Here is a 21,932-nt window from a genome sequence, read left to right as displayed (position 1 = left end):
GCGTGTGGGGCTGACTCCCCCTCCTGTGTATTTCCCACTCCACAGCAGGAGGCAGGGCCCGGCCGGCGGCTTCACCCGCACCGCCTGGGTGAGCCTCACAGCACCTCCCGGAAGGAGCTCTCATTCCAATTTCTAAGTGGAAAGACAGGGGCAGGAAGCCACGTGACTCGCCCAAGAGGCAAAGGGGGGAATCTGGGATGTGAACCCAGGTATTTGTGATCCGTATCACTCCAGGCCACATGTCACACAGGGTTAGGAGGCGGTGGGCCACAGGGGAAAGGGGGCTCATCACCATGGAACACAATGGAAAACTCAAAAAAAGTTTTTCTTAATAAAGACTCCAAAGAAATGGATTGGTGCCCCTGGTGTCGTGCGCTGTTCCTCCTAAGACCACGCTCCTGCCGGCTGTCGGACAGCCCCTTCCGAGCCCTTCCCTGAGGGCCAAGCGAAGACCTGCCTGCCCCAGTCTCAGAATGCCTGGAAGCTAACACTCTCGCTGCCCAGACGAGCGGACAGGGCCCTTGGTCACGCAGCCCACCACGCATCTGCACGGCCGACCGTTCCACTCCACCCAGCATGGCAGCCCTGCCCGGGCACCCAGGTCGGCAGGGACACCGCCCTAGGGTCTGACCCGCTGACGTCACAAGGAGAAAGAGCTCCCCGATGCAGTTCTAATGTGGTCACATTCTGATGTCAGGAGATGGGATAAGCTACCTACAGGGCACGGTGACAAAAAACACTGCTCCAATGCAGGAATCTGAATTAAGTTTCATTTATTCTAGGGCAAACTCAAAGGGGTTTTTTTGTTGTTGTTTTCTTTTTTAGCAAATCCTAGCACATTATTAACAACAAAAAAAAATCTGTACATTTGCCATGATACACTTGAAGGTGAAACAAATAAGATATAAATACAGATATGGATGTAACATGAAAAAGCCCAAAAACAAAAAACAAAAACCCAACCTGGGGGTGTGGGGGACCATGCGTGTGAACACAGTGCCAACAAAACTATCTTGGTGGCTGATCCTTTTCAGAGCATTTCTTTTTTCATTTCCAAACATTATTGTTAGCAAAGTCCTGGTGGGATTCTACAAAGTTCTTATTTGCTGTTTTTTAATGTGTAATATTATGCTTGATAAATAAAGGGTGGCAGGGAAAGAAAAAGATTGATGAGACAAACTCGGCTGCATTACCTGCTTGGGGTATCGACAAGCTAGTGAGGAGCCCCAGAAAGGCAGCCCCGCGGCCGTCTCGGCCCGGTCCAGCGAAGCACACTTGGTGCCCTTGAAGAAGGCCACCTGCCGCCCCCTCGGCCTCGGCCTGCGGGCGCACCGGGGCCTGAGAGGGATGGCAGCAGCTTGAAGGGAAGCAAGAGCCAGGCAATCCGGCCCCAGCGGGGCGTGGGGGGTGTTGGGGCCCTGTACAGTCAGGTAAACGGGGGAGGCAAACCCAGTTTGGGGGGCTTTGCTCTTCTGTGTTCTGTTGTTTCGTCTGAACAGGAGGCCTGCAGGGAGGTGGCGGCAAGGCAAGGCAGCTGCAGCTGTCAGGACTCGGAGAGGGCGGCGGTGGCACAGCCCTCCCTGTGAGGTGGCGGCGGCATGCGAGTCTCCTCGGTGGTGGGAGCAGTTCTGATTGAGGCCAAGAGACCCGGGAGCGATTGTATCTAAGTCAGGAGATTGAAGGTGGGCAAGTGACATTCAAGGCTAGCCCTTCGTGAGTACTATGAGGACAGCTGGCAATGTTCAAGATTCTTCCCAACTACAGGCGGGGGCCAGGGCGCCCTGGGCGTCAAAGAGTTACAGGAGAAAGGTCTCTCTGAATGCAGCAAGCATAAAAGAACTCCTGAATAACCTAGCCAGAACGCACGTTTCCACCACAGAAGCGCCATCGAGACTTTCTGGCTCACTTGTAGAGTGTAAAAAAGAAATCCTGTTAGTGAAATATTAACAAACGGTATTTATCAATGAAAGTAAGGCCTGGTTCTGCTATGTTTTGAGCCAAAAATAAGTCAATAATATTCAACCACTTAAAATGCGCTCTTGAAGTTCCCTCAACAGCAGCAGTGGGGTACTTCCTACGTGTGCAAGATGCCCCCTCCACACACGCACATACATACACACACACACACACACACACACCCTCGCAGTGAAGGCACTCTGGCTTCACTGGTCCTGGACCTTCATTTTCAGTGCCCATTTCCAAATAAAGTATCTAAAACAAATTCAGAATGAAAACGAGTTATGTCTGCTACAGTGCCTTTCCCAGCTTCCAGCATCAACGCTGGAGGTCAGAGAATGGGGCCGTGTGGAGAGCAGTGGTGAGAACCTGTCCCTGCTCTTCAGGCCGGGGGCAGCGACTCACATCCAACAGCAAACACCTCAGTAAAAATTAACATGAGAATAGGCGTTTTCCTTACGGAAAAGTCAGTTCAATGGAGAGGATCTAAAATAGAGTAACAAGAGACAATACAAGTCTTCGTGATTGCATTAGAAGTTTCCACTCGGCTCTAAGAATTTTACTCAAAACTTACTTAACCAGACTCCAAATCTAGTTACTTTTATTACAGCAATCAAACCCCCAAGACATTTTTTTAAAAAGGTAGTTTCTTTGATAATTTCTCATTGAAGAAAAGGAAGCAGACTCTAAAACTGTTTCAAATCCTGTTTTTCTGCAATTTGCCACTCATCATAATTACTTTTTCAGTAAACAATGACTTTTTCAATAGATAGATGATCGAGAAGGTACTTCAGTCCATAAACTAAAAAACAAAAAGATTCTGACACTTGGTCTCTCTAGACTTTTCATTGATCTTAATCTGAAATTAAAGTCATAACTGAGAGGGGAGCGTTGCCCTTTACCAGACTGACTGAGAACATTTTAGAACTGAGCAGCTCAGGCACAGGTCAGGGGAGAGGAAAAAGACAGTGCTAACCGGGTGTCAGGAGGCCCAGGGTCCTGGGAGAAGTCCAGGTTTCCCCAAGATCTTAGCAGTAGAACAAACGCTCCTCCTCCACTGTCTACACTTCACGAAACGGCTTTTTAGGCGGCCATTAACTGATGCCATAACTTTACCTTGACTGCATTTAAACTGTAAGAACTCTCTCGAGTGGCAGCCTGGGGGTGGGGACAGCGTCAGTGGAGCTGCTCAGAGGCGCAGGAGCCTGTCCTGGGGGGATTATGGAGGATGCCCTCCTACACTAAAGGTGAGGGCAGTCAGCCTCCAGTCTAGGCATTATAAGCAAAATGTCACGTTTTTGTTAAAAGACCATCTTCAGGCTTTTCTCCATTTCTTGCAAAGACTTGATTTACATTCTTAGTAGGTCTCAAAACACAACTTAAAGACAAACGACCCTTCCATGGTGTCAACTGTGAAAGGGGTAGTGCTCTGCCTCATACAGGCCACGTCCAGAGGAAAGTAAACTAAGATGAAAGAGAAACACAAATTAACACTCCCTCCTCAAATCTGTTGTTAACTGAAAAGAAAATGCTATTTTCTACCAAGTATTGGCTAGAGAGCTCTGATTTTAAAATCTGCACCCACACACATGGTTGTATGATCTCAGCAGGCTGTACAAGACATGTTTAAGTATCGCTCTTTTCTGATTCCTGTTGTTTCTTAAGAAGATGCAATGCTGGCCTTGTTTCCTTTACATTCAATACCAGTAAGATTCTACACAAAAGCTGGAAGGGACCAAAATACTGATTGTAATAAATATTTGCGGGCCTCCTTGTACTGACTGGGCAGCCGATGGGGGGAGGTGGGAAAGGTCTCAGAGAGGCACCACCGATTGCTTCTAGGGCTACACGAAGAGACTGTGGCGTCGCCATTAGCTGTGTGTGGACACGTCGGAGGAGGAGCTGCTGTTGCTGTTCGTGGTTTGGGCCCTCTTTATATATAAGTTTAGTAGCTTCATCTGCAAACAGAAGGTACAAATAAATTAGCAAGAGGAAAAGCAATCAAAAAGTAGAAAACAGGAAAACAACCCCAGGTGACAATAAGAAAAGAGCACGTCCTTTAGTTGAGAAATTCATCACACAAACATTTACTGAGGGCCTACTACTCATCCAACACTTCTGCTGGGTGCCAGGGCCACGGAGGGAGACCAGAGTCTAGAGGGAAAGAAGCGCCATGGGTTACTACAAAAACGATGAAACCTGTTCTCACTAGGTGGGCCAAGGGCTCCCTGAAAAAAGCGTATGATGGGCAGATCCACAAATTTCTGGGGCGACTGCACCCAACAGCTCCATCCAAGCTAGTGGGAAGAGCAGGGTGAGAGCCCACGCTGCACTGGGATAAAGCAGCTAAGCCAAGGTTAGAGGTCAAATTCTCTAACTTTCACACCTTTGCTCAAGCTGTTCCTTCCGCCTAGCACGCCTTCTCTCCCCACCCCCACTTCTGCCTGCTGAAACCCACCGCAGCACTGTGGCACCTGAGACCTAGCCCCATGAAGCCCTCCCCCACCTGCTCATCTGGATGCCCTCACTTGTTCCTCTGAGCTCCTGGGGCACTCCCACCCCACAGTGCACGCAGCATACGCTGCCTCAAGCTATACTTAGCAGTGGACTTGCTCGCTCCTTCCGGGGAGATCAGACCTCCCTGGGGCCAGATACTGCATCACTAAATATCTCACCTCAGATGGGCATAGTGCTTTACAGTGAACGGCTTTCATAGCTGAGATCTCACTACTTTTTAACTTAAGCCCATTTGTACCCTCAAAATATGTAAAACAGCAATTAAGGTAATATATTATGTTGATAATTTGCCTGATCATATTAAGAATAAAAAGAAAGAGGTATTTGTAGAAGCAAAATGCCCAAAGCAATCTATTTAACACAGAACTTGTAAGATTAAGGGAATATGAAATGTTTAGTGTCCACAGCTCTTGACCTGCCTTGCTCTGAACAGACAGTGGGGCTGAGACAACTGTAAGCCAACCGAGGGGAGGAGAGGCTGGTCTCCAGGGGGACCCATAAAGAGAAGCTGAGGGTGGTGTGTGTGGTGCACGAGGAAGTAGGGCCCTCTGATGACCAGTGGGAACAGCAACAGTGCAGAGCTCCTAAGAGAGGCACTGTCCCCAGACAGCCTGCCCTGCAAAGGTGCTGTCATGCACGTGTCGAGCCTGCCTACACAGCCGCGGGTGTTTCCACAGCACAGTCCGCAGGGAGCAGTCCACCGCAGGGCTCTGCACACCAGCGCCTGGAGCTGTCTCACTCTTCTCGCTGCAGAGCAGCGTGTCACATTCATTTACAACTCATGTCGCAGTTTGCCATTCCCCACCTTTTAAAATCTTAAACCTTTTAATATATAGTCAGTGCAGCGATCAAAGTGCCATCATTTTCCACAAGGACTTTCATGCTCTGGGGCTCTCTGCGACGCGTCCAGGGCCAACTAGGTTCAAGGGAAATCCTGGCCCACGAGACAAAGCTCTGGCCTGAGGCTCAACAGATCTGGCAGAATGCTAGAAGCAACTCTACCACTAAAAGGCTGTGTGACCTCAGGCAGAACATTTTCCGAGCCTCGGCTTCCCCACCTGCAAAATGAAGAGGACTGAGAACGCTTCCACGTGCCCTCTGTGGCTCCTTGTGCAGAAACTGTGTCCTCTGAACACACCTCTCCAATTTCCACCAGAGTTGTTCACGCTTCTCCTTCCTGCAGTTTGCTCTGTCTTCTCTCGCTATGCAGCGCCCCTCCATCCTGCCAAGCCCAGCTCAGTTCAGTCCCACTTCCTCAAGAAGTCTCTCCCTTTCCTCCTGCTCCAGTGGGCCCATGGCCCAGCAATCAGCACCTGTCCCACTGTGTCAGTTGCGTGCTGGTCGCTCTGGGCTGCTGCACAAGTTTCCTCATGTGTCAGTCCTGTCCCCCAGCTGTAGTTTATGCTCCTCAGGGCAGGACAAGGTTTTGCTTTTCCTACATGCCTTAGCATACTGTAATGAAGACAGCAGGCTCCTAACACAAACTTGTTGAATCAAAGAGTCTTTAAAGACGGAAAAAATGATCCAGAAGATAGTTACATTTCTATGAAAGGCTGGTTAAAAATGAGTTGCTAAACACTATTATGTCTATTTGCAACTGAAAACCACAAAGAAGTCCCCTTAGTCAAGTCTAGAATCTAATTACAAGTACAAAGAGAAGATAGCGACAACAGCATTCACGATGTGTACATGTTCCACAGTTTACCAGGAGCTTTTACACTGACTGTCACATTTGAGCCTCACCAAAGTCCTCTGAGGCGGGCAGAGCAGGTTCTCCTATTTTACAAACGGAACAGCTGGGGTTCAGAGCTTGCTCACTAAGCTGGTATACATTCAAGTTAAAGTGTTATAACTTTAGGATGTCAGATGTAATCCTCACAGCAACCACAAAGAAAACAGCTGAAGAATATACACAACAGGAAATGAGAATGGAATGAAAACATTTCAGTATAAAAAGCAAACAAACACAAAAGACAGCAATGCAGAAAACAAAGGACAAAAAAAGCTTGTAAGGCATACAGAAAACAAACACCAAAGTGACAGAAGTCTCTCTTTATCAGTTGTTACTTTAAACATAAGTGGGTTAAAGTCTCCAATCAAGACAGAGATGATCAGAATGGGTAAAAAAAGAGAAAGAGGATTCAACCACAGTAGCTGCCCCTTATCTTTGGGGTGCTCATTCTAAGACCCCCGCTGGACATCTGAAACTGTGGGCAGGACCAAACCCTATATACACTATGTTTTTTGCTATACATACATCCTTTGATAAAGTTTAATGTATAAATTAGGTGCAGTAAGAGATTAACAATAGTCATTAATAATAAAATAGAACAATTACGACAATATACTGTAATACAAGTTATGTGAATGTGGTCTCTCTCTTGAAATCTCTTATTGTACTGCACTCCCCCTTCTTGTGATGATGTGAGACGACACAATGCCTACATGATGAGATGAAGTGCAGTGAAGACACTGGCACTGCGATGCAGCGTAAGGCTACTGTCGACCTTCTGACAACACATCAGGAGGATCATCTGCTTCCAGACCACGGCTGACCGTGGGTAACTGAAACCACAGATAAGGGAGGACTACTGTATATGCTGTCTACAAGAGACTCACTTTAGATCCAAGACACAAATGGGTTGAAAGCGAAAGACGGAAAAAGACATCCCACGTAAATAGTAACCAACAGTACTGGGGTGGCTATACGAATATCAAACAAAACAGACTTTAAATCAAGAAAGGTTACAAGAGACAGAGAAGGACATCATATATCAATAAAAGATCAATATGGCAAGAAGATATAACAATTATAAACATTTACACATCTAGTAACGTCATCAAAACACATGAAGCAAAAAATTGACAGAATTAAAGGGAGGAACAGTTTTACAACAATAGCTGGAGACTTCAATACCTCACTCTAAATAAAACAGACAGAACAACCAAAAAGATCAGTAAGGCAACAGAGGCCATGAACAACATAATAAACCAACTAGATCTAAGAGACACATACAGAACACTCTACCCAAGTGCACATGGAACATTCTCCAGGATAGATTATAGGACAGGCTACAAATTAAGTCTCAAAAGATTTAAAAAGATAGACAGCATACAAAGTTATCTTCTCTGACCACAACTAGATGAAGTTAGCAATCAGTAACAAAGAAAACCGAAAAATTCACAAATTTGTGGAAACAGAACACCACATTCCTAAGCAACTGTGTCAAAGAAGAAATCACAAGAGAAGTCAGAAAATATCTGTAGACAAGTGGAAATGAAAACACAACATACCAAAACTTATGGAGTGCAGCAAAAGCCGTGCAAAGAGGAAAACTTACAGCTGTAAATGCTTATATTAAAAAAGAAGAAAGATCCCATATCAATAACCTAACTTTACATCTTAAGGAACTATAAAAAGGAGGATAAACTAAACCCAAAGCTAGTAGAAGGAAGGAATAATAAAGCTTAGAGCACAGATAAATGAAATAGAAAAACATTAGAGAAAAATCAATGAAGCCAAAAGCTGGTTCTTTGGAAAGGGCAACAAAATTGACAAACTTTTAGCTAAACTAAGGAAAATCCCCTCAAATTAGAAAATCAGAAACAAATGTGGGAACATATTACTGATTCTACAGAAATCAAAAGATTATAAAAGAATACTATGAGGGCCACCCCTGGTGGCCGGTGGTTATGTCTGGCACACTCTGCTTCAGCAGCCCAGGTTCGGTTCCCAGGCATGGACCTACACCATTCATCTATCAGTGGCCATACTGTGATGGCGTCTCACACATAAAATAGAGGAAGACTGGCAACAGAAGTTAGCTCAGGGCAAATCTTCCTCAGCAAACAAACAACACTCCCAAAAGCCAATAAAAACCCCCAAAAAGAATACTATGAATAATTGTACACCAACACATTAGATAACCTAGATGAAACAAATTTCTAGAAAAACAGAAACTACCAAGACTGAATTGTGAATAAAGAGAAAATCTGAACTGATCTATAACTAGTAAAGAGATTGACTCACTAATCAAAAATCTCCTGACAAAGAAAAGCCCCAGACCAGCCAGCTTCACTGGCGAATTCCACCAAACTGATTCTGCTCAAACTTTCCAAGAAAACTGAAGACGAAGGAACACTTCCAAACTCATGCTATGAGGTCAGCATTGTCCTGATACCAATGCCAAGGACATTATAAGAAAAGAAAACCACGCATCAATATCCTGTATGAACACTGATGTAAAATCCTCAAGAAAAGACTACCAAACCAAATTCAACAGCATATAAAAAGATTATAGGGGCCGGCCAGGTGGTGTACTGGTTGAGTTCATGTGCTCCGCTTTGGCGGCATGGGCTTTGCAGGTTCAGATCCCAGGCATGGACCTAGTACCACTTGTCAAGCCATGCTGTGGTGGCATCCCACATAAAATAAAGGAAGACTGGCACAGATGTTAGCTCAGTGACAATCTTCCTCAAACAAAAAGAGGAAGATTGGCAACAGATGTTAGCTGAGGGCCAATCTTCCTCACACACAAAAAAAGATTATATCTCGGGGCTGGCTCCGTGGCCGAGTGGTTAAGTTCACACGCTCCGCTGCGGCGGCCCAGAGTTCGGATCCTGGGCGCGGACATGGCACCGCTCGTCAGGCTACGTTGAGGCGGCGTCCCACATCCCACAACTAGAAGGACCTGCAACTAAGATATACAACTATGTACTGGGGTGGGGGGAGGTTTGGGAAATAAAGCAGAAAAAAAAGAAAAAAAGGTTGGCAACAGTTGTTAGCCCAGGTGCCAATCCTTAAAAAAAAAAAAAATAAAAATAAAAAAATAAATAAAAAAAAAAAGGAAGATTGGCAACAGTTGTTAGCCTAGGTGCCAATCTTTAAAAAAAAAAAAAAAAAAAAGATTCTATCTCATGACCTATTAGAATTTATTCCCGAAATCCAAGGATGGTTCAACACATGAAGGTCAATCAGTATAATACACCACATTGACAGAATGAAGGGAAAAACACAATCATCTCAGTTGATGCAGAAAAAGTATTTGACAAAATCCAACACCCTTTCATAATAAAAATACTCAATATAAACCAGGAATAGAAGGAAACTACCTGAATATATCAAAAGCTATATATGAAAAGCCAATAGCAAACATTATACTCAATGGTGAAAGACTGAAAGCTTTTCTTCTAAGGTTAGGAACAAGGCAAGAATATCTGCTTTCACCATTTCTGTTCAATATAATACAAGAAGTTCCAGCCAGAGCAATTAGGCAAGAAAAAGAAATAAATGGCATCCACATTGGAAAGGAAGAAGTAAAATTATCTTTGTAGATGATACAATCTTTTGTGTAGAAAATCCCAAAAAGGCCACGAAACACTGTTAAAACTAATAAGTGAATTCAGCAAAGTAGCAGGATACAAAATCAATAAGCAAAAATCACTTGCATTTCTATACACTAACAATAGACAATCTGGAAAGGAAATTAAGAAAACAATTCCATTTATAATAGCTTCAAAAAGAATAGAAGACTTAGGAATTAACTTAACCAAGGAAGTGAAAGACCTGTACAATGATAACTACAAAATGTTGCCGAAAGAAATAAGAGACACAGATAAGGGAAAAGACATCCCATGTTCATGGATTGAAGACCCAACATTGTTACGATGTCAATACAGGCAACCCTCAGAGATATTGCAGGTTCAGTTCTAGACCTCTGCAACAAAGTGAATATTGCAACAAAGCGAGCCATGCAAATTTTTTGGTTTCTCAGTGCATATAAAAGTTAAGTTTACACTATATTGTAGTCTATTAAGTGTGCAATAGTATTATGTCCAAAGAACATGTACATAACTTGATTAAAAAATATTTTATTGCTAAAAAATGCTAACCATCATCTGAGCTTTCAGTGAGTCATAATCTTTCTGCTGGTGAAGGGTCTTATAAAAAACAGTATCAGTGAAGCGCAATAAAGTGAAGTATGCCTGTACTATTCAAAGCAATCTACAGATTCAATGAAATTCCTATCAAAACCCCAGTGAGGTTCTTTGCAGAAAAAGAAAAATAAATCCTAAATTCATATGGAATCTCAATAGACCCCAAATGTCAAAGGTTCTTGAAAAAGCAGAAAGCTGGAGAACTTGCTTCTGACTTCGAAATTTACTACCAAGCTGTAGTAATCAAAACAGTGTGATGCTAGCATAAAGACAGGCGTACAGGCCAATGGAATAGAACAGAGAGCCTAGAGATAAACCCTCCCATATATGGTCAAATGATTTTTGACAGCAGTGCCAAGATCATTCAATGAAAAAAGGAGTCTTTTCAACAAATGGTGCTGGGAAAACTGAATATTCACATGCAAAAGAATGAGGTTGGACCCTTACCTAACACCATACACAAAAATTAACTAAAAATGGATCAGAGACCTGCATGTTAAGAGCTAATATTATAAAACTTCTAGAAGAAAACATAGGGCAAAAACTTCACAACACTGGATTTGGGATGATTTCTTGCATATAACACCAAAAGCACAGGCAACAACAATAGCAACACACAAACTAGACTTCATGAAAATTTTTAAAATCTGTGCGTCAAAGACAAGGGATTAATATTCAGAATATATAGAGTACTTCTAAAACTCAACAACAGCAGCAAAACAAACCCAATTCAAAAATGGGCAAAGGACTTGAATAGTTATTTCTCTAAAGAAGACATACAAATGGCCAATAGCATATGAAAAGATGCCTGGCATCACCAATCATTACAGAAATGCAAATCAAAACTACAATGAGACACCAGCTCACACCAGCTGTTAGGATGGCTACTATCAAAAAAAGAGAAAATAATAAGTGTTGACAGGGATGTGGAGCAAGCGGAACCCTCATGCACTGTTGGTGGCAATGTAAAGTGGTACACCTGCTGTGGGAAACAGTTCAGCTATCATACGATCCAGCAATTCCCTGGATATACCCAAAAGTAATGAAAGTAAGGTCTCAAAGAGATATTTGTACACCCATGTTCCTAGCAGCATTATTCACCAAAAGGTGAAAACTACCCAAGCATCCATTATCAAGAAATGGAAAAGCAAAATGTTGTATGTATATACAATGGAATATTGTCCAGACTTAAACAGGAAGGAAATTCTGACACATGCTACAACATGGATAAACCTATGGGACACTACACTAAGTGAAATAAGCCAGTCATAAAATGACAAATATTGTGTAATTCCACTTTTTATGAGGTACCTGAATAGTCAAAGTCTTACAGGAAGAAAGTAGAATGGTGGTTGCCAGGGCCCGGAGGGATGAGGCGGAAGGGGAATAAGTATTTAATGGGTACAGGATTTCAGTTTTCCAAGATGAAAAGAGTTCTGGACTTGGGTAGTGGTGATGGTTGCATGACAATATGAATGCACTTAATGCCAGTGAATTGTACATTTAAAAATGGTTAAGATGGCAAATTCTGTGTTGTGTGTATTTTCCTACAAAAACATATTTTTGAGGAAAAGAAAAGAAAGCTTGCTCAAGGTCATACAGCTATCAGTGGGGGACAGAGACTAGAAGGCAGGTTGTCTGACCCCAAAGCTAGTGTTGCTGCCACAGCACTGGCGCCCCTGTCAAAATGCACCACACAGGTTCCTTCCCTGAGCTGGCAGCAGGCCTTTCTCTACAGAAGCTGCTATCATTTACTCACCTCATTTAAGCAGTGGAAGAGCATTCTGAAAGGCCTGGTTACACAGAGACACAGAAGCCAGGGCTTGACTCTCTTTGTTTCTAGTCTAGGAAACTGAGGCAGACTTAGCACCACGTTCTGTCGGCTACTCATCTTTTTTTTGGTGGGGTGGTGGGGGATTGTTTTAGGAGATGTATACATGTGTCTACAAAGTTCATATTAACACACCAGTTACCACATGTAAAAATTGTAATGGCTGGATGAATTGGGCTACGAAAGCAGAAAAGTGTAAGGCCAGCCTCCCTAAGCCCTCTGAGCTGACTAAGTTGTAACTGGGGGAGGGGGAAGTACTGGCTCCTGGTCAGGGCATGGGCTCTAGATGCAAGGCTACCACTGAGAGGGGCAGCAGGTCGCTGCAGAACAGGGATAAAACACACCTGTACTTCCTCAGTTCCTTATTAGAGGGGTCAAATGAGATGACGGGACAGCTCCTTACTCAGGAAAGTTAGAAAGTGCCAGACAAAACTGAGATCTGACTAATATTATTTTTGGATGAACTTTGCTTTTATGAATCTAATTCCCTTTGTGCATACTGTCTTCTAGGTCCTCACTGCTGCCAGGAACCACCTACAAATCCCTGAAGGAGGCTGGGAGAGGGAGGACGGTTCCTGGCCTAGCACGCTGTTTGTGACTCTTGGCTCAGTATTTTTCAGATCATGGTTAGGGAAGGGATCAATAAGAACCCTTTGTAGGAAGAGAGAAGGAAAGGAGAAACTGGAAACCGGAACCAGGTGAAGTAGCCCCCAAATCACTGATCCACACCTGCCTCACTCACAACTGCCAACCTTGCTGCTTATTTCTGTCTGCAAGAAGAGGACAGTGTCACCCTCTTTCCAGACCAGTGGTTCTCAATCAGGGGTGATTTTGCCATCTGGCCATGTGTGGAGGCTCTCATGACGGTCACACTGAGGGGTGGGGTGTGCTATGGAATCTACAGGTGGCAGTCAGGGATGCTGGGAAACTTCCTACAATGTACACGACAGCCCACCACAACAAGTGGCCCGGAGTCAATAGTGCTGAGGGTATGAGCCCTGCTCTGGTCAAAGGCAGGCAGAGGCAGCTTCGCCCAGAACTAGGGGGAAGCAAGGCTGTCTGTGATGCACACCAGGTGTGTCAAAGGAACAGCTCTATTTGAAAAGAAATGGGGCCTCACTTGCTGATTCCTTCTCTCGTAAGAAGCAAAGTCAGGCGCTTCCAGCCTCATGCTTTTTTACGCTTTAAACCTGCCAGGGCGTTTGTGAACTCGATGTTGATGTGCTTTCCCCATAGGCAATCCCTGGAGTAGGCTCCTGGCCCAGCCAGCCTCCCAGCCTCTCCTCTCAGGGCTTGGGGCTTTCTCCCTGCTCTCATCTGGCAGATTAATCAGATTTGAGTTTATTTGTAAACCAATAAGCACTTCAGCCACTCTGCTTTTCAATGAGCCAACAGTCCTTTTGTTCCATTTTCTGCCCCTGATTCTAGCATACTCTTACAGGAACACGAGAGGCAGCACAGTGAGTAAAAGCCTGGCTTCCAGAGCAAGAGCACTGTGCCCTTGGCAGGTTAAATGGAGGATAACCATCCTTACCCCACAGGCCTGTTGTCCTGAATACACGAGTCACCACATGCAAAGTGTAGAGAACAGTGTCTGGGACACAAGGCGAGACCCAGCCATCACTATTGTTGACGGCCATGAGGGAAGTGGTCCTGACTCAGCTTTGTTAGCTAGGAGGTCAATTTCCTTAGTGTTTCTGTGAGGTTTCTAACAAAGTCATCTTACTTTTGGGAATAAACTGGAAGCTCAAAGCTATTATCATTTCAAAAACGGGTTACAATAGAGTATGCTATATCATCTTGGCATCACCTTACAACGACTTCACTATGTAGTTGGTCATTTTTATCTACAGAAAAATTCTTTTGAAGAAATAAGGCCCAGCTAAAACACATATGATGAGAAAAACCTGTCTGGAGTTGAGAGCTACAGACAAGCAGACTTATGACAAGTTGGCAGAGCCCAAGTAACACTATACATACCTTGCTCCCTGTGAGCTGTGCAAGGTGAGGTTTCAGCTCTTCTCCGATTACGGAATAAATCGCCACTAAGCAAAACACGCTGGCCTTACGCACACTACTTTCGGTGTTGTCATAACCCTAGAGTGAGAAGGGGGACACAAAAAGGAAATGAGATCAAAGATGTGCTTCACAGTCACTATTTCATCCACATTTCCGCAAACGCCCTCATAGTTCAACCTTGGACTTGTCAGTAACAACCAATACCCCCTAGCTCTGCAACGGAACCCAGACAGGGTTCACCCCAGGGAGGTCAAAGCTTAGTCCCTGGGTGCGGAAGCGGACTGCTGGTGAGGTCCAGAGGGCGCTGCTTTGTAATGAGCTGCCACAGCAGTGTCACCCAAAAAACGTTGTCAGAGAGAATGAGAAAAGAAATGAAAGGCAGAAAAGAACTTGCTTCTTCCATATTTCTCCCAATGATAAGGCAAATTTCACATGTGAAAATGCCTTTAAAGTAACGAGAACTACCTCACTCGCTCTTGTGGGCAAACTCCTCTACTGTCCAAAGACTACTGGGGCCCGTCTAGTCCCACAGCCTGACACGTGCATTCCTCCACAGCTGGGCCCCAGTCTACCTGCCAGCCTCATCCTTGTCCCATACCCAATGCAACTACCTGCTGTTCTTCAAACAGCCCTGAGGATTTTTCAGCCTTTGTGTCTTTCCCTCTGTCTGGAATAATCCAGTCCTCAGCGCTATGTATTTAAATTCCCAAGCCAAGAGCCCAACAAGCAGCAGCATTTATTAAATGTGAAGCTGCTTTCTCTCTACCCTTCCCCATGAAATCGCTCTCTCTCTCTAGGGCCCAACTCTAAATCACTTCCTCTGTGATCCCTCTCTTACCACTACCCCAACCTGGAAATCACCTCTCCACCTCCGACGTGAGAAATCTTCACCTGCTCCTCTCTACAGTAGCTCAGCAGACGGCGCCACTATCTATACTTGTCTGCATGGCTGTACTGTGTCCAACTGCAGGTTGAAAATCCCTGAGGTAGTGCCACCACAGTGGGAAACATCCTTTATATTCCAAAGTCTAGCTAACTCAATGCCTCATGCTTAGAAGGATTTTAATAAATATTTGTTGGATATGTAAAAACAAGGACCATTATTTGATTTTGCACTCCATGGCCCACCTTGCCCAGGGCTAGGGCCCACAGATTTGCAAGAACGGTTTGTTTAAGGAATGAACAACAACAAAAATGATCAAAATATGTTTATAGTAAACAGAAAGTTCATTCCGGGAGCCGCAATTCTAGGCTGCCAGGAAAATCTTCCTGCTACACTCAGGGGAGGGTGGACGAGAGACAAGAGAGAAGCTGTGAGGCGTCCAAGTCACACAACTTCACAGGTTTGAAAACACAGCTCACCACCTGGCCCTTCCTACCTGCCCCTCAAGTGAATGAGGAGAGCAAAGTCCCCACACCACTTGGAGTTGAGCAGCCACTGTTCCTGGCCTCACAGCCCCATGCAGACAGGCACTGGGCCATGCCATCATGAAGGGCCTACCTGCAGCAAGCCCGGTATGATGTCGGCAAGGAGCTGCAGCAAGGACTCCTTGGCAATCCTCTCGACGACTTTGGTCTGCATCTTGATGGCGGCGAGGTTGATGGGGTAGTCGGCTGTCTGGATGATGGGGCAGAGCACTTTGATGCACTGCTCCGGGTGGATGGAACTGGCCAGCGTGGACGCAGCCTCCTCGGCAGCTCTCACCACCTGAAACATGGGTTCCCCCAAATGAGTGAGCTCCACATGCCACAACAGGAGAAAAGACCAAATAATATTTCAGAGGCCAAGTGACAGAGGCTTCACTCACTGCTAGATGGCAGCTATCACTTCCTGCCACTAATTTTGATAAGGAAAGTAAAGCTGAGAGAAGTGGCCTCCAGTGTGGTCTCCCCCTGCAACAGCAGCAGCCCTGAGAACTGGGCAGAAATGCAGCTTCTTGGATCTGCTGAACTAGAGACTGTGCGGGTGCAGCCCAGCAAGCTGTTTTAACAGGCACTTGGGAGACTCCTGTGTATACAAAAATTTGAGCGTCTCTGCCCTAGAGGATTAGGACCCAGGAATATAAATGCTTTCCAATGGCGTATGGGACACACACAACTGGAATAGCTGGCAAGAAGCCTCTAAAGAAAATCAGAATGACCTTCAACATTTATGTTTCCATGGAGGTGCCTAGTTGCAAAGCAGTTGGGAAAGCTCAGAAAGAACTCTCTGAAAGTGTTTTCCTGAGGGGCCTCATGTGGAAAGTTGCTTCTCCAGGAGTATGTACTCATGGTATCACCTCACCTTGCACTTTCAAGGAAGTACATGAAATGGCTGCCTCATGACCAAAGGAGCGGCCTCTGAAGAGATCTCGACGCACTAGGGTACACAGAGGACATGTTCTAGAAGTCACCAGAAGGTCCACAAAAACCCTCTGTAATAAAGGTAGAAGCTAAATGCAAAACCCACCGAGGAAGAAAGAACACAAGCCCAAGGCAAATCCCAGTCACGCCACTCCCAAGTGCAAAATCCCATGTCCTCATCTGTAAAACGGTGGTGTCTCACAGAGATCATCCGATGAGCAATATCCAGTTATGACTGAGATTCAGAAAATGATAGTTACTGCTCTTAACAGCACAGGAGTACATACATTATACAAACGATATACGAAGACACCAGGTATAAAGAGGTATGCATTTTCTTACAAAATACAATGAAAAGCTAATACTTTCTCCTACTGCAGGCCCTGGATGGGTCCTTCTACCCAGATTCTTTGTGTTCTGCTGTTCAAAACAACTCAGCTCTGTCTTCAACTCAGCAATGAGACAAGGCTACCAGCTCAAGCCTTCAATCATCCCAGCACTCTTGTGATTTAAATAAAAACCGATGAAAGAAAACCACATACAGACCATCTGGAAAGCATCTTCTAGTCCTGGGCACAAGCAGGCTAAAAGTCAGTCCATACAAGCCAAGGAAGGTAGGAGACACAGAAAGGCAACCTGAGCCATATGGTGGCCACATGGGCTGCTTTAGGCCACCTTAGGGCCTGACTGAGGCACCGCCCCCAGAGCCCCAGGTCCTCTCTCTAGGAGGGTCAGATTTCAGGGCTTTCCAGCCACAGCTTCTGGACAACATGCCAGCAGCTCAGCCTCATGTTCAGTCCAGGCTAGACTACCTTGTGAACAGGGCTCATTTCCAGAGTGTGCCTCATTGCCCCACGTGTCTGCTCTGCTCTCTGCAATAGTAAAGGGAAATCCCGCCAACACTAGAGAGCTGAATTCATCTCATTTGAACAATGACACATTTAAGGTGGGCCATGCTGCTAATAGTGGGGTTTTCACTAAGAAGTTCTACTTTGGCCATTCATGCCCCCACACTGGGCAGTTAACGCTATGAAAAACCTGGAAGGAAATGTACAATATGTTAACCCTCGTTATCTCAGGGTGGTAAGATTACGGGTAATTTTATTTTCTTCATATTTATTATACTGGAAAACTGCAAAGAATGTTATATTAACATGCACAGCAAGGAAAATGTATTTGTAAAAATCTACTTAAAATGCCCTTTGGGATTCAGGGAAAGTCAGCAGTCTGGCCCTTGGTTCAAGGTGGGAGGTGCCAGCGAGCTGCCCTGCAGGATCACGCAGCCTCTGTGAGGTCTTCCTGACCTGGACCTGATCCCTGGGATGGAGTAGGTACCCCCTGGGTGTTAGCTAATATTATTATAATCATTACTATTTCTGCCTATCTCCCACTGTTCCCACAAACTCCCCTCTGCTAAGCTAGGAAACTCACTTCCCTCGAACGTGGCTGACACATGTGCCCTGACCCTCCCAGGCCTTCTTGACTACCAGAATGATCTCTTCTCCCTCCACTTCTAAGAGTTCTTCTCTATTTCCGGCACCAAATGTAGACTGCTTTGTATTCTTGCTGACATGCCCGTGTATATTTCTTCTTACCGAACAGGCTGCAAGGGCAGGAGCTAGAACATTTCTTTTGCACTCTGAAGAACTCAGCAAGGCTGGGCATTTACCAGGGGTTCAACTCTTACTGATGGACTCAACTTCATTCTCCTGTCTGTCCGAAGATATGTTCCTGTTTAAAGAAGCCCTACCTTCCTGAATTCTGAGAGTCATATTTCTTTCTTGTTGGAGGCCTTCTGAACTTTCCCTAGGGGTACCTGCTGTCTCTGTAAGGTACTGCTCAAAGGCTGGGTGTCTTATGAAATAAGATCACTCCCCCTATCATCAGCTGGTCAGCATGCTCAGGGACACAACGCACACACCTGTGGCGGCATACACTGGGATTACGTATTAATCCTTTTAAGAGGCAAAGGAGACCCTGATCAGCATAGTTCAAGGGTAAACACTGTGTACATATGAGAAGACAGGTGTCAAGTACATCCAGGATTTGTCTGTGCTTATATATATATATGCGAGAGGTCAGGCTTGGGTGCAAAGCACCACAGAGAGGTAATTTTATCTTAATAGAGTCATGTCCTACTCTCAAGAAGCTCATAAGATTCTTAGAACTTGAAAGCCTTGGCAATTTTTCCTCACCACCCTCTGTGTGCATTCACTCACTCCTGTGTGTCAGGAATGAGCTCAGAGCTCAGGCCCCAGAGGTGAGAATGATGGGTCCTGGGCCTCACCCTCATGGTGGTGGGCCAGGTTGGGGTGGTCCGTGTAATGGGGCAGCGTAAGGATGCAAAGACCAATGAAGCGGTGGGACGAGGCCACAGAAGCAGGCAGGGGCCAGATGGTGGGGATCTGCTACCTGAGGAGTTTCCTGTAATTGGCCAGGATTAGATGGAAGGAGGCTGGTGAGCTGTGGGAAGTAGAATCAATGTCTGCAAAAGGCTTCTCTGGTGTTCTGTGGGGATTCCTCCAGTTGAAGGGCCCTCGGCCATGCAGAGCCAGTCCACCCTGCCTCTGCCTCCCCGCCAGTAAGCACGTGGTTTGGGTTAGCCAGGCACCTCAATATAAGTGAGCAGACTTCCCTGTTGGCAAGCATGAACTCAGTCACATTTATGGCATCTCACTCCACGTCACATACACACAGGAAAGAGGCCATCAGAAGAAGCCCATTGTGACTTTTTTCTTGCCAGCTCAATCTCCTGCAAAGTGCACTTTTTCCATACAGATCCCCCGAAAGAAGAGTGCTGTTTGGCCCTGATGTGCGTGCCGTGACCTTTAACCTTTTACCTCAAGTAAAGCAGCCTCCAGAGTTGGATAGGCACATTCTCAGCCTCTGAGAGCAGCAGGGCAGACGAACCTCAGTTCAATCCTCTGGCAAGATACTTACTTGGTCTGAGTCTCAATTTTTTTAAAATTCTAAAATGAGGATTTTAAAATATCTACTTTTACAGTTATTTGGATTAAGAGAGAGAACATACAAACAATTGGAGCTACAAAACATGCAATGATTATGAGCTAGGCCTTGGTATGAGGACCACCATCAGAGGTGACATTGGGCAGGAGAGGTGTCACCAAGAGGCACAGCATTGAACTTGGGAGCTCCAGGGCTGTCAGAGGGCAGAACTCTGTCCAGGGGACCGCTCCTACCCAGGCTGTGCCAACATGGAGCAGGTGTGCCCTCCCCAATAATCACTTTAGAATGCTAACCTGATGACCAAGCCCAGGGTTTTCAATACAGCAAGGAAGGTCAAGAAGGCCTGGCTCCTGCCTGCCTGTCTAGTCACATTTTTTGCCCTCCCTCTTCCTATTGTGCCCTGCTGACAGAGGTGAGGGCACACCCTGCATATACCCTGCCAGCCACATCTCAGAGCCCTTGTCTAACCCCTTCACTCTTCCTGAACGTCGTTCACTCATGTTCTTCACCTGGCTTGGTCAAGTCATCCTTCAGGACCTACTCACCTCAACAGAACCTCCAGGAAGCCTCATGTGCACACCTCGATCACTGCACTTAAACGTTTTGCTGGAATTGTTTCTCCCACTAGACTAAAAGTTCCTTGAAGGCAAGCTCCCATCTCAACCATCTTTCCACCCCCATGCCCAGCACAATGTCCAGCATACACTAGGTACTCGATAAATATTTGTCAAACTAATTTTCCTACAGTGTACATATTTTTAAATGTTCACAACTGGGAAATTCACCCCTGAGGTATGCCTCACCGATGTGCGTTTACGTGTTCCAACTAAGATGCTAGCCTAGAAAATGACGACGAGGCAAGATATCCACAATGACTAACTTGGGGCTTGGGAAAAATCAACTGTACAACGCCCAGAGTGCCCCGTTCTAGGTGACACACTAGAAAGGCAACAGATCTGTTCTTTGGAAAAGAGACTTTAGTTCAGGTTAGTTTTTTCCAGAAATCAGTTGTTTGAAGAGGAGTAGCGTATTTCTGAGAAGAGCTCCATCGTGCACTGAACTCCCTAAGATGAAGTGTTTCTCCTCCTCCTCAGTTCGTGCACATCCCTAAGACTGCTTTCAGTCCCCAGCGCGTCCTTAGCCTGTGGCTGAGTTACACACAGCTAAGCAGATGGTGAAAAGTGGAAGAGGGGGTCCACCCCTTTTCTGATCTGGTCCTGCCGTGAGACCATGCTCAGAAACCAATGCCCTTCCACTGTAAGAAACCACTGTTCATACATAGTGCAACATTCTGGCCAGAAAGCTAAGTAATAGTAACCAAATGAGGAAACTGTGTGTGCTTTTAAACATGGAAAAAAAAAAAAAGAAAGGGTCAGGAAAAACTAGATGATTTCACAGATACAAGTTAGAAAACACTGATCTACAGGAATCGATGTTTAAGATCCCACCAGGACGGGGAAGCAGCTCAGTGAGCGCAGAGACACAGGCTTGGAGAAAGACTGGGATTCAAGGCCCAGCAGGGCCGCTCAGTCGTGACTGGAGCAGACTAACGGACCCCCGCGCCCACCCCAGTGCCCCTCAGGGATGCAACAAGCATTAACGAGACAAGGAAATAAAAGGCCAGGTTCGCAGTGAGAACCCTATCACAAGCGTTCCTTCCTCTCCTCCAGTGTCTCCATGATCTACTGTCATTCAGGCTAAAGCGAGTTACCCTACAGCGAGCTGCTGGGTAAACAGGCTGTCTCAGATGTGCTGAGCTGAAACCCAAAACCAAGGACAACTTCCGCCTACAAAACTCCAGGAATTCTAGATGCTGCCTGCACGAAGCCTTTAATCAGATGTATCTAACACAAGGAGATTTTCTGAAAACATCTGAAGATAAAATGTCAGAAGCTGCACCTTAAGATGGTAAGTTGGAGGCCCTCTCCGTTCTGAGGTTAGGGGAAGTTTCCCAAGACAGACACGGTTTTTGGCAAGGGAGGTAGGTATTCTTGACTTCCCTCTCTATGCCAAGCCCCCAGCTTCTGGCAAGCCGCCTGAATCAGGGTGAACTTTAGGTTTTGCCCCTATGTTCTATGTAACTCAAGAAGCGAAGATTATAAATGTAAGCAAACAGAGAGCACAAGTAAACACGGGCAACAGACAGGAAGGAGGACAACAATGTTGAGCTGACGAGGCGGCCACAGGGGCAAGGATTTAAAAGGGGCGGCACGTTCATGAGCAAGAGTGGGGCCGGGTAGACTTCGGGCTATTGCCCATCTTGAAGTGATCAAAATCATTGCAATTCTGCTGATTTTACTACAGTCTGGTTAGAAACACAGGAATTCTTCCTTTTCGAACTTAGTGAAATAATAGTGTCTGG

At 45.5% G+C, this 21,932-nt stretch overlaps 1 protein-coding gene across 50 annotated transcripts in view; it reads right to left on the bottom strand.

Annotated features, from left to right (window-relative positions):
* Positions 1-756: 756 nt before the first annotated feature.
* Positions 757-21,932, bottom strand: part of CLASP1 (cytoplasmic linker associated protein 1) — a 258,954-nt gene continuing 237,778 nt past the window's right edge. For all 50 annotated transcript variants that reach the window (XM_070581077.1, XM_070581036.1, XM_070581055.1 and 47 more), the window contains 3 exons: positions 15,762-15,968; positions 14,222-14,338; positions 757-3,914 (listed from right to left, as the gene is read on the bottom strand). In XM_070581077.1, coding sequence (XP_070437178.1) covers positions 3,828-3,914; positions 14,222-14,338; positions 15,762-15,968 — 411 coding nt within the window. In that variant the 3' untranslated portion in view covers positions 757-3,827. The remainder of the gene's footprint in view (positions 3,915-14,221; positions 14,339-15,761; positions 15,969-21,932) is intronic.

Source organism: Equus przewalskii, chromosome 17 (assembly GCF_037783145.1).
Source record: "Equus przewalskii isolate Varuska chromosome 17, EquPr2, whole genome shotgun sequence".
Classification (NCBI taxonomy): Eukaryota; Metazoa; Chordata; class Mammalia; order Perissodactyla; family Equidae; genus Equus; species Equus przewalskii.
The sequence above is the reverse complement of the archived record's forward strand: the minus strand, read 5'-3'. Positions and strand labels throughout refer to the sequence as shown.